The sequence below is a fragment of the Pelodiscus sinensis genome, chromosome 2 (assembly GCF_052426305.1).
Source record: "Pelodiscus sinensis isolate ZL-2025 chromosome 2, ASM5242630v1, whole genome shotgun sequence".
Lineage (NCBI taxonomy): Eukaryota > Metazoa > Chordata > Testudines > Trionychidae > Pelodiscus > Pelodiscus sinensis.
This window is the reverse complement of record NC_143053.1, coordinates 181,094,831-181,107,847: the sequence shown is the minus strand read 5'-3', so window position 1 is coordinate 181,107,847 and position 13,017 is coordinate 181,094,831. Positions and strand designations below refer to the sequence as shown.

The 13,017-nt window shown below is 40.9% G+C and overlaps 1 protein-coding gene across 1 annotated transcript in view; it reads right to left on the bottom strand.

Annotated features, from left to right (window-relative positions):
* LARS2 (leucyl-tRNA synthetase 2, mitochondrial) overlaps positions 1-13,017 on the bottom strand; it is a 118,850-nt gene that overhangs the window by 67,096 nt on the left and 38,737 nt on the right. The window contains exon 6 of the mRNA XM_075921874.2: positions 1,487-1,576. Within this exon, the coding sequence (XP_075777989.2) occupies positions 1,487-1,576 (90 nt within the window). The remainder of the gene's footprint in view (positions 1-1,486; positions 1,577-13,017) is intronic.

Below are 13,017 nucleotides of genomic sequence, written 5' to 3'. Positions count from 1 at the left end.
ACCCCAGATGCTCTGCCCCAGGTGTCCTGATTCAGCCACTGCTGGTCAGTTTCAGCAGCGGCTGAATCAGGACTCCTGAGGCAGAGCAGCTTGGGTGCTGCTGGGTTGGTCCAGTAGCGCCGAGGAGCGGCGGCGCTACTGGACCAACCCAGCAGCACCCCAGCTGCTCTGCCCCAGGCGTCCCCAAGTCAGCCGCTGCTGAAACTGACCAGTGGCTGACTACAGGAAGCCTCTGCCCCGGGCTTCCTGGAATCAGCCGCTGATCAGTTTCAGCAGCGGCTGAATCTGGACGCCAGTTCCGACTTACATACAGATTCAACTTAAGAACAAACCTACAGTCCCTATCTTGTACGTAACCCGGGGACTGCCTGTAATTGAAAGTCATAGGGATTTTTAAAGCGGTGTTTTGTCCCTTCTATCTCACTATTGCATCCTCTCCATTAGTGTTCAGAACTCATGCAGTCTCTCACTAGAGAAGAGACAGGATTTTGTTGTGATGAATATAAACTCGGTTTTTTATTGAGGGTGAAAGACAGAGACAGATTCTGTTGATTTTCACTGACTCCAGCTCTAAGACTAATTAGGTTGGACATTAGGAAAAACTTCCTAACTGTCAGGATGGTTAAGCATTGGAATAAATTGCCTAGGAAAGTTGTAGAATTCCCATCATTAGAGATACTTAAGAACAGATTAGACAAAAATCTATCAGGGATGATTTAGATGGTGGTTGGTCCTACCGTGAAGGTAGGGGACTGGACTTAATGAACTCTTGAGATTCCTCCCAGTTCTAGTATTCTATGATTCTAATGTATAAACTAATAATTCCTGGACTGGCATTCACAATAATGGAATGGAGCTTTACATCCATATTCACTCAAAAGTACCTTTTAATAGCCTTAGCAAAGCCACAGTCAGTCTTCTAGTACTCCATTTATAACAACAATAAACGATACTACTGGCTGTTTAGAAATACTGTTTTAGATAATATCTCAAGTGTGCTGGAAGCAGAGATGAAGATCCGCATTAACTGGTCTCAGCACAGACTGAAGAGTCTTATTGATGATGAGGTCAATCCCAATTCCATTTAAATTAATGGCAAATCTTCCATTGACTTTGCTAGGAGGAGGAGAACACCATAAGCAAGCAGGAGTTGTTCTATGACATCAAGAGCCATAAAATAAACAAACAAATTTGATCTACATCATTCATTTGGCATACTAATATTGCATACTAATAGGGACAGCGTAAACCATTTGATAATACAGATCATTCATTTGCCCTGCCATTATGCCTAGCAATGCATAATGTTACCCATTAACATTTCATTTTCTTTTACAGCGATATACAAAAACACACAGTAATGCAGATATCTGTTCTGTTAATGAACATGAACTGAAGAGCCTGAAAAAATATCTATAGTATGAGAGAGTCAAGACATTAAGTTTAAGGTACATGTATAATTTTATAGGTCAAAGTTTGCACTTACCTCCTTTTGATAGGCTAACCCAGCTTCAAATAACTTAATAAAGAGGTGCTGTGTCCATTTATAGTACTCTGGCAAACAAGTGGTTATTTCCTGTAAAAAGATGGGGAAAACATTCTATTATCTTCCTGTTACATCATAAATCAAGTGATTTACTTAGTAGACCTTATAAATATTTGCAGCCTGTAGATTAGCCATATAAATAATTGCAACCTGCAGAGAAAATACATACTGTATTAATTACATTAATTTAGAAAATGTGCACCAGGACTGAAAATGTACATATGCAAAATGAAAGAAATCATGGTTTGTGGGGGAATGTCCCTCAGTACCTTCAAGTAACAGCCAACCCATGGAGCTGCAATACTTCTATAATGCTTCTTTCCAGCCCCCTGGAGGAGATAGGACGGGAGAGATTACACGGTGGAGCTGGTTGATTTTTCTGAAGTTGGCAGCAGGAGGGGATAAACTGGTTTCATAAAGACAAAGAACAAGCCAACCCCTCTAGTGAGGTGTGATCAACAGATGGGCAACCACCCATCACATGGCCATCCTTTGGCAACAAAAGGGGAGCAGGAACAGATCAACTGGCATTTTAGCAAACAACATGGAACCTCTTTCACCACAAGACTCCATAACTCTATCCTCACAAGGAGAAGGAAGTCCATCTAGACATAACCCTCAGGACAATCCATTTCATAAGGTAAATGAACCATAAAAGTGAGGAGCAAAAACACCTCAGCTTATCACTTTCTCTTTCTCCTATGAAAACATGGGAAACCAGCCCACTGACTTTGGTGTAATTCCTGTTCTGAGAATTTGGTCAGCAATGGTGCTGACAACTTGTGGTAAGGATTTTACCCTGAACCCAGTCTTAACTTTGTTAAGTTTTAGCTACAAGAAAACATTTTATATTTATTTCTCTTGTAATCATTTCTGTCTTTAATACATTATCCTTTCACTCACTTAAAATCTCTCTCTAGAGTTAAATAAGCTTGTCATAAATCTAAACTAATCCATTGTTTTGGTTAAACTGAACTGTTTGGTAAATCCAATTAGAGTAGTAAACTACTGTATAATGACCTCCTGCAGCAGCAACTGACATATAATATCTAAGCTGTCCAGGCAAGAGCTGGACAGTGGAAAAAAATGGTTATTCCTCTTCTTGTAACTGTTGTTCATGTCCATTCTAATCAGGTATGTGCATGTGCACAGGCACAGCAGCCAGAAGATTTTTCCCTTAGCAGAATCGGTCAGACATTTCTAGGAGATGTGTGTACCAGTGTTCGTGAGGCCAGGCTGGAGCTATCAATACCTCAGAGGCTTCTTCCCTATGGATCTTGAGGAATACCCTGTGAATGAAAGGAAATGTATATAGGAGATGGCCTCCCCACAGGAAGATGAATGTGTCCATGCTGCTGTCCGCTCTGAGACTCAGGAAGGAGGAAAACTGCTAGCAATTCCTGTTGTGCTGCATGGTGAACAGGTCTATATGGGGAAAGCTCTACCACTGGAAGACTGAGTTTGCAACATATGGGCATAGGCACAACTTGTGGCTTTGGAAGGACCTGCTGAGATGGTTCACCAACTTGTTCTGTATTCCAGGGAGGTATGATGTTTGCAGGTGTATTTAATGCTCCCCACAAAAGGCACACAGCTGACACAGGGGAGAGTAATATGCTTGTTCTTCCTGTTTGTTGATATAAAACATTGCTATGTCATAACCAGGGCTCGACAAATAATGTAATCTACTCGCCTATGGCGAGTAGATTACAACCCGGAAGAGCCGGCACAGAGCGATCTGAGTATGCGTAAAATGGCACAAAACCACGCGGCTGGCAAGCGGAGCTCACCGCCGCTTAGCGAGCCCTGGTCATAACTGATGTGCGTCTCCCTGCCAAGTGGGCTTGGAAAGCATGGCATGCTAGGCAGACTTCTCTCAGCTCTCTGACATTGATGTGGAGAGTGTATTCCATCTGAGATCAGAGGACTTATGTTCTGAGGTCTCCCAGAGGTCCCTCCATCCCAAGGCTGACTGTCACTAGCAAGAGGGATGACTGAGGGCTGGAGTATGGGTCCAAGCCACCAAAGGAAGAAATCAAAGACTGAGTGAGGCAGAGTCACAGCCTTGTTTAAATTGTCCTGACCTGGCCGGTACGCTGAGGCTAGCCAGGACTGTAACAGCCACAGTCTAAGCCTGATATGTTGCACCACAAAGATACAAGCTGCTATGTGTCACAGGAGTTTAAAGCAGTTCCTTGCTGGGTGGCTGGGAACTGCCTGAGACTTCAAATGATACCATCCAGGACCCAGAACCTCACTTCCAGAAGGTATACTCTGGCATAGGTCGAGTCCACTAACATCCCTATAAATTCTGTCTTCTAAACTAGGGCAATGTAGATTTCCCCACATTCAGGAGAAGGCCTAGTTTGTCGAACATTGTTCTTATGAAGTCGACCTATACCTCCATTTAAGCCATGAAGTAGTCCTTTATCAGCCAGTCCTCCTGCTGCCTGCATAGAAACATGGCCACGACTCCCATGCTCTTGGAAAATACTTGAGGTGCCACTGACAAGGCAAACAGAACTGTGAATTGGTAGGGGCTGTCGCTGACCACAAACCTGAGGTCCCTTCTGTGTGATGGTGTGATTGCTATATGGAAGTATGCATACTTCTAGTTGAGGGTGGCATACCAGTCCTCTTGATCCAGGGAAGAAATGATGGCCAAAGAGACCATGTGGAACTTGAGTTTCTTCATGAAACTTTTGAGCTCTCACAGGTCCAGGATGGGCCTGAGCCCACCTCTGGCTTTCTGCATTAGGAAATACCTGGGATAGAAGCCACAGACCTTCAGCTCCTGAGGAATCTTTACCACTGCTTCTAGCAATAGAAACAAGTACACCTCCTCTCAGGAGTTGCTTGCAAGAAGGTCCCTGAAGAGGGACAAAGAAAGGGAGTGGAAGGGCAGGAGGGCTGAGAATTTGAGTGAGTATCCCTTTCTGCTGTGCAAAGTACCCATCGGTTTAATGTGATACAGGTCCATGCAGGGCAGAAAGGGGTTCAGACAAGAAAGTAGGGTGAGTTTGATCCAATCCATGCGCAGGTTAGAAACATGAAGCATAAACCCATTTATATATCTAGATGTGCTAGTGAAGCCCATTAACAGTACTCAAGGATCTTAATGGTCTGAAAGTCATGACAATGATCTGTGAATAGTCATCTTATTTTTCCTGTAAGTCTGGACTATGATTGTCCTACCAAGACATGTGGCCAGGTCACCTGATACTGGAACCCATTTTGGATGCTGTACTTTTCCATAGAGGTATGAAAGAGTTGAAGCTGAACAAAGCTGGGGGAGTTGGCAGTTGCAAGACACCAGGTGACCCTACTTATCACCTGCTGGAAACATCTAAGACTGAACAGGAGAAGGATTGGGCTCAAACTAGGAGGCTGCCCAGTTTGTCAGAAAGATGATTAAAACTACTGTTAGGGTAAGAAATTGCATGTAACAAGTTTTAGAGTATTAAGTTTAGCTGTTATGTTCTGTTGTATTTTGTTTAGTAACTTACTTTGATCTGTCTGTCACCACTTGCAACCACTTAAATCCTACTTTTTATACATAGAAAAAAATCACCTCAAAAAAGATATTTTGGCCTTGGAAAGGGTTCAGAAAAGGGAAACTAAAATGATTAGGGATTTGGAACGGGTCCCATATGAGGAGAGGTTAAAGCGACTGGGACTTTTCAGTTTAGAAAAGAGGAGACTGAGGGGGGATATGATAGAGGTCTATAAAATCATGAGTGGTGTGGAGAGGGCTGATAAAGAAAAGTTATTTATTAGTTCCCATAATAGAAGAACTAGAGGACACCAAATGAAATTAATGGGTAGCAGGTTTAAAACTAATAAAAGAAAGTTCTTCACACAGCGTGTAGTCAACCTGTGGAACTCCTTGCCAGAGGAGGCTGTGAAGGCTAGGACTATAATAGAGTTTAAAGAGAAGCTGGATAAATTCATGGAGGTTAGGTCCATAAAAGGCTATTAGCCAGGGGATAAAATGGTGTCCTTGGCCTCTGTTTGTCAGAGGCTGGAGAGGGATGGCAGGAGACAAATCGCTTGATCATTGTCTTCGGTCCACCCTCTCTGGGGCACCTGGTGCTGGCCACTGTCGGTAGACAGGATACTGGGCTAGATGGACCTTTGGTCTGACCGAGTACGGCCGTTCTTATGTTCACTTTGGTTTATCATTAAACACAGCATAAATTGCTGTTACCCAGGGGAAACAACAGCTGTGAATATCACTTCTTCATTGATAAATGGGGAGAACAACTTATGAGCTTGCTCTGTATAAAACTTTTAAGAAAAGTAAGATGGGTTTATCTGTGTTTCTAGTCCCATTGGGGCTGAGCACCTGGGTGCTGTGTCAAGTTCCTGTGACTGAGCTTTCTTGTGCAATAGATCCACTGTCCGGTTGCTTTTAGATTCAGTCATGTGCTTGCTTAAGGAATATAAATACATTTCTACTACTTTTCCTTCTGTTAGCTTTACAAACACAGCACAATAGAAGTGTGAGCTGGATTCTATCTAAGGCCCTATCATGGTCACTAAATCAGAAAGACCATAACTTATCAGATTCCAACATTAGCCATTAGAAAAAACAGTAAAAACTTTACACTTGTAAACTGAGCAAATGTGATCTAGAATCTTCAAAAAATGTCAACAAGCATAGACCACATAATGCCTTTATCTCCGTTAGTTGTGACATGATGCGTATAACATCACCTGACATTCAAAGGCCTTTGAAATAACCTCTGCATAATAATTTCATTCATTTTCTACAATTTCAATATTACAGTTTTGACTTGCAGCTATGAACAGTTAATACATTTTGTGCAAATATGTCTCAGAACTGAAAATAAGGCTTTAAAGACCAAAGAGAGAAATTTAATGGTAAATTTTCAGCACGTGTGAAGATTTAGCAATTCATTAACTTCATACTCTGTGCTGAAAACGGACCACTTCATTAAAAGACTGACTCCTGTCTTAGACAATACAGCATCTATTTGGTACTGTTTGCATGAAATTCAATTAATTTAGCCTGGTTCTCCACTCTGTGATGCCAATTTTATACTAGCATAGTACCAGTAAAGCCAATGTAGTTATGTCAGTGTAAATACCAGTAATATAAAAGAGTAGAGAATCAGTCTCAATTGAACTTTTTTCTTTGATACATCAGGATATCATAGTAGCCTCACACTATAAACCAAATGAAATAATGTATCAAAAAAGGTTGAGATAAAAGTAATGAAACAGAAGCTTGTCTCTGATCCTGATGGGCAGATTATCATTTGAAACTACAGGAGACGACATTCTCAATTTAAAATGGTAGTTAGGACACTTAGAACGACACAATAAAAATCTCAACTGTGCAGCCAGAATCTCATTTGTATTCTCTCCTGTAGGTGGTGACCTGACTTGCCATTCATGAGATGAAATAGAATAAATCACTAAAAGTGATTTGCTCTCAAATCACCAAACAGCAAAGAGGTTAGTCAAATTCATAATTTATTTAACATTATAACCTCAAAGGACTGAAGATTCATGTCACGAATAAAAAAGATAGAGCAACATCATTGCAAGTCAAGCATAAAGAGACTTTCTAAACAATGAACAAGGTCTGAGATCAAGAAACTGTGTTGCTGCTGATGACAAGCCAACAACCACCCCCAAAGACAATGTGAAAAAACGATCCCTCTACCTTTAGTTTAGCACATTAAGACTTATAGAAAAAAATTAAAGTTGCATATTTCCCAACTACAAAACTCTAAAAGTTATCTTTGGTAATGTCCTTTTGTTAGCTTGCTAACATTTTTAATTAAAGACAGGTGTGTGTTAAAGGTTTTATGTGTGCTGCCTCAAATGACCCCCAACATAGATTTGAAGGTCTTCAGCCTTTCAGATACAAACTAACAAGAAAGCATTCATGAAATGTGTCTGCAAAACTACAAGATGGGATTCTTCCTGCAGTCAATCAAATTTAGCTCCTTTCCTTGTGAGCACAATCCTCTAGTATATAATAACTACTAGGGATGTCAATGTGTAGACAACTACATGATTGACTGATAAATCTGGGTTTATTGGTTAATCCTGACAACTACATTCATTCGCTCCCCCCAAGCCTCTGTCCACGGGGAGCTCAGACCACCCCCATAGGTAGGGACTGCTGCTGCAGAAGCAGCAACATGGGGCGGCAAGTGAGAGTTGCTCCGTGCGGGAAGCTGGTTTTTAAATCATCTCCCTTTGTGGACCAGCTCCCACCTGCCACCCCATGCTGCTGCATCTGGTATAAAGGGAGTAGCCTGGGATGGCACGGGGCTCCCCAGAAGTGCTGCTGGGAGTGCACTGGCTGCCGGCCCCACCCCAAGGATTATCGAATAGTCATGTATCTGCTAAATTCTGATGCAGTTACACAACTATTCAATTACACACTAACATCCCTAATAAATACATACACAAACACCCGTTTGGGCATGGTGTAGAGAAAAATATTCTGTAACACAAAGCAGTTCAGGTGAATGTGTTTTCACCTGTTAGAATATTTGCATTTTTCCTATTAAAATAAAATAAATACATGTTAAAATCCTCCATATTTACAAAAATGAATTATTCTTTTCATTTGGTCATTGCAAGTATTCCTCAGTCTCTGTGACACATTTAGAGACAAAATGCCACCAGGCTGTTTGATGAAATTTTTTTTAAGGGAAGTGATCCTCCCTGTTCTTTCTCCCTCAGTTTGTTCACTGGCTAAGCACAAATATATGTTACTTTCACTAAAAAGTATCATCGTTTATAGCTAACGTTGCTGTACTCTCTCAGGAATGACACAATGCTACAAAGGCCTGGTCTACATTAGGGAGTTATTTCAAAATAACCCCCTTATTTTGAAATAATAAGTGGTGTCCACTATATCAAGCCCGTTACTTGGAAAAAAACAGGCTGTACTCCTGCTTTCTGTACTCCTGCTTTCCTCAGGGAATAATGCTGATTTCAAAATAGTCATTTTGAAATAATGTCAGTGTGGATGCTGCAGAGACTCTTTAACACCAGATTACAGAGACACACTTCAGAACTTTCATTCATGCTTAAATTTGACACTTTATAAATGGGCCTTAACAAAGATGCTAATTACCTTACACATAATAAAGACAGCTTCCCTACTTATCACCCCCTGATTAGCCAATTCATTGACTTATAAACAGCTATTCCCTCCCCCCCTTCTGTTCTAAATCTGATTTGTCAGTTTAATAATGTGTTCACTTTTTTCCTTGTATTCCTTTGGTATATATGGTCATGCCAATTCTCATTCAGAATATGATCTGAGGAAGTGGGTCTGGCCCATGAAAGCTATCACCTATTAAACCATCTTGTTAGTCTTTAAAGTGCTACATAGTTTTTCCTTTTGTTTTAGCAAGAGCAGACTAACACGGCTACCTCTCTACTACTTCCCACAGTAATTTGAAGTATTTATTCCCCAGTATTTTTTCTGGGACTCTGTGTTGAGGTAGTATATCCACAATAACAGAGCCTGCTTTGGACTAATTTTGAGGCTTCCCCAAAGTGGGGACACACTATCTTGATTTTGTTATTTTGGAAGTTATTATTTTGAAACAATTTCCTAGTGTAGACATGACCAAACATATCACTCTCTTAACACTGTCTGATATGGAAGGATAGTAATAGATATGTAGCCGAGTTAGTCTGTCTAGCTGAAACAAAAAACAGGACTATATAGCACTTTAAAGACTAACATGATGGTTTATTAGGTGATAATTAGGTTTATTTCGTGATGGCCCACGAAAGCTCATCACCTAATAAACCACCTTGTTAGTCTTTAAAGTGCTACATAGTCCTGTTTTTTGATATTGAAGGAAATTTCTTATCCAGAAATTTCCTCTCTTACGCCATTTATGCCCAATATTTTATCCCACCCAGAGAGGATTATGCTGGAAGAGTTAGTATTATCAGTTAATTGGCACCTTATCACTATTGTCTGAAGTTTAGTTAAAGGTTCTGTTGCAAAGAAATTCTCAATTTAAGTGAACAAACAGCTTTGCTAGTTTCTAATTGATTGGAATGCTGCTCTGGCTCCTGCATCGGCTAGGGTTTCTGAGAGGAGTCTTAGGGTTTGTCTACACCAGGCATGTCAAACTCAAAGTCTACTGAGGGCCACACTAATGAAAATTGATAGCTTTCAGGGCCACCAATGTACTTATCTATCGGAAAGTCGTAATTATTTATTATTATAGATTATGTTTTAGGTATATTGTATAATATTTTTTCAGGTCTTGTTTGCATATAATACAATAATTTGATGGGTAAAATTGTTATTTGCTCATATATAATAATTTTTAAATATAAATTTAAGGTACTTTATATATTTTTATACAACACATAACTTGTTTTGTTGAAATAAAACCAAGTATAGACCAAAACAAAAAGGGAGAGACTCATATTTCAGAATAATTGCTTCAGCCTGGCAAACAATAGCCTTGAATTTTCTTTAAAGAAACACAGTGTAAACCAGGTACATGCGGATTCTTTTTTTGCCCTGGAATTTAAATATGACATCTGTGTTGGCTGCCTTATTCTGCATCCATCCTCCCCTGCCCCGCCAAGTGTCTATTTGTCCCCAGAAGGATTACCAAAATGAATCAAGTGGCTTGCAAAGCTGGCTTTTATGCTATCCTTAGGATTTCTTAAACTTTGCACTTTCAAAGATACATGTAATATTCTTACACAGAAAATCCATGCAAGACTAACAAGTTAATTGCACTTTGGCTGCCTGATGTACAAGTGCATATTTATTAGCAATATTGGTATGCCCTGGTTTCCCTTGACTGGCTGGTATTTCTTAGATATAAAACTGGATAATGTTCTTTTCCTTTTTTATCTTTAAAGCAGATGTTATTTGAGCCAAATGGGTATCTTTCAGAAAGTGGAAACCCATCCCAAGACTTAACTTAACCCTAAGTTAAGTCTATAGAGCAGAAAATAAAATAAGGATAGGTAAAAATGTAAGATAGATATCAGGTGTGCAAAGTGAGAATTGATGAGCAAACTGCCAAAACATGACAAAAAATTGATAAAAGGAATCTTTTTTTTACTCAATTCATCTGTGGAACTCACTGCCATTAAATAGCAGGGAGGTCAAAAGTTTGTAAGATTTTTAAAAAGATGAAGGCTTATTGATAATGAAAACATCTAAAATACCATAGGTATGATAAAAAAACAAATTAAAACCCACTCATGTTTCAGGTCATAAGCCAGCCACAAGCTGATGGGAGTGAAGAAGAAACATTCTCTGGCTGGGGATAAATGTCCACTGTAGTTTCTTGTGGATATGTGCGAGAACACTCACACCCCATCCTATGACACATCTTGTCTTGGCCACTTTTGTAGCTACAATGCTGGACTACAATAGAGGGTCCCATTGGCTGATTTGGCAATACCTACATTCCAAGGAAATTGGACAACAAATATTAACACAGTACAGTTAGGTACTTAAAACTCAGGATATATGAAAATTAAACTGGGAACCACAAATCATCCCCTTGTGTGTGTGTGTATGTATTACAGTACTCTTGATTCGATTCCATTCCATTCAGTGGAAAAAACTGTATCGTATTATTTGAGAAACAGTATGACACACCATTCAATTAACACTGAATTGTATGCTTATACAAGGGGAAGAGCTAAAGGTCTGTGGTCCAATACCTCCACCTTTCCCCAGAGCCAGGCACTCCCAGCCTCACTCCTAACCTAACACCTTCCCCCTCCCCCAGAGCCAGGCATCCCTAACCTAACGCTTTCCCCCTCCCCCAGAGCACTACCAGCCCTCCCAAACGAATTGCCTGGGTCCCGGAGCCACCGTCGCTGCCACACACTTCTTCCTCAGGAGCTGGGGCAGCGTGAGTACAGCGGCCAACTGCGAGCAGGCGCTTGATGCCTGTGCAGAGTAGCCCGGCCAGCCGTGAGCAGTCCCTGGAGCGCAGAGCGGCCCAGTCAGCCGTGAGCATGTGCTGGGCACCGTGCACACAGTGGCCCGGCCAGCCATGAGCAGTTGCTGTGGCACTGTGCACAGAGCGGCTGGCCAGTTTTGATCTGCACTCGGCCACATGCTCCAAGCGGCCAGTGGGTTGCACTTTATTCTTTTATAAAACATAGTGGTGGGCTGCAAAAAACTTTGATTGGGCCACATGCGGCCCTCCAGACACCTGTTTGACATGCCTGGTCTATACAGGACTAAAAGACCTATGGTGTCGCCACAGCTGGCCCGGATCAGATGACTCAGGCTGGTAGAGCTCAAGATTGTTGTGTAGATGTTCAAACTTGGGCTGGAGCCCAAGCTCAGGGATCCTTCAAGGATGCAAGTATCAGAGGGGTAGCCGTGTTAGTCTGAATATGCAAAAGCGGCAAGGAGTCCTGTGGCACCTTCTAGACTAACCGAAGTGTTGGAGCTTATGCTTTCGGTTAGTCTATAAGGTGCCACAGGACTCTTCGCCGCTTTTTCAAGGGTGCAGGATCCCAGAGCTTTGGCTCCATCCCAAGTCCAAACATTTACACTAAGAGCATCTATGCCTGTCATGGGACTTTCATCCTTATGCAGATATACTCTCAAAGTCCAGTTCAGGTCAAAATTCTGGCCTGTTTCCAGGTACCACGGGAAGAATAGGAAATCCATATTTAAGGTTGTTGCTTATGGAGAGGTCTGAAGAATTCCAATGCAAGATATCAGTTTGTCCTTATGAATTGGTTTCAAATACCTTGTTTTATAATGTAATCATCTGTCATACATATTCCATTTTCTAGTACTGAACCATGAACTTAACCAGTCTGCATTTAAAAAAGGGAGAATATTTTTGAAGTTTACCTTTAAGCTATTTCCACGGGTATTTTTTAATATCAGCAATACATGCAGCTTAAGAGCAAGAGAGAACTGTTCCTGCTGTGACCCAGCTAGCTTTAGTGAATAATACATAACTAGACTAGAGGGAACCCATTTCTTAATTTATTAGTAATCACTCTTTTCTAGCACATCCAAGTATCAAGGCAGTCACACTGTACTTGAATTTCTTCTTATTAAGAGGAAACAAACAATCTGGACACATTTCTCCAAAACATTAAAAAAATTAAACAGTGTTGAATAAAGTGTTTTTTAAACTTTTTAAGACTGAGGAACACCAAACAATTTTTTTTTAATGAGGAACACCAAGGATTTTTTGTTGAGCAGAGAAGGGGAGTGGGCGAAAGGTCAGCCATTTTGAACTCTGTTGTTCTCCGCAGCACGGTGAGCCAAAGAACACAGTTTAAGAAACACTGGTTTAATATCTTACCTCTCCATTTGGACATCATATGGCGTTTTAGATACCTAAGCAGAATCCAGAATGCTGGAAGTAAAATAATTTTCTGGTTTTCACAGAACTAAACTATATGTCCTACCTAGCAGTTAAATACAGGCAGTCCCCAGGTTACGTACA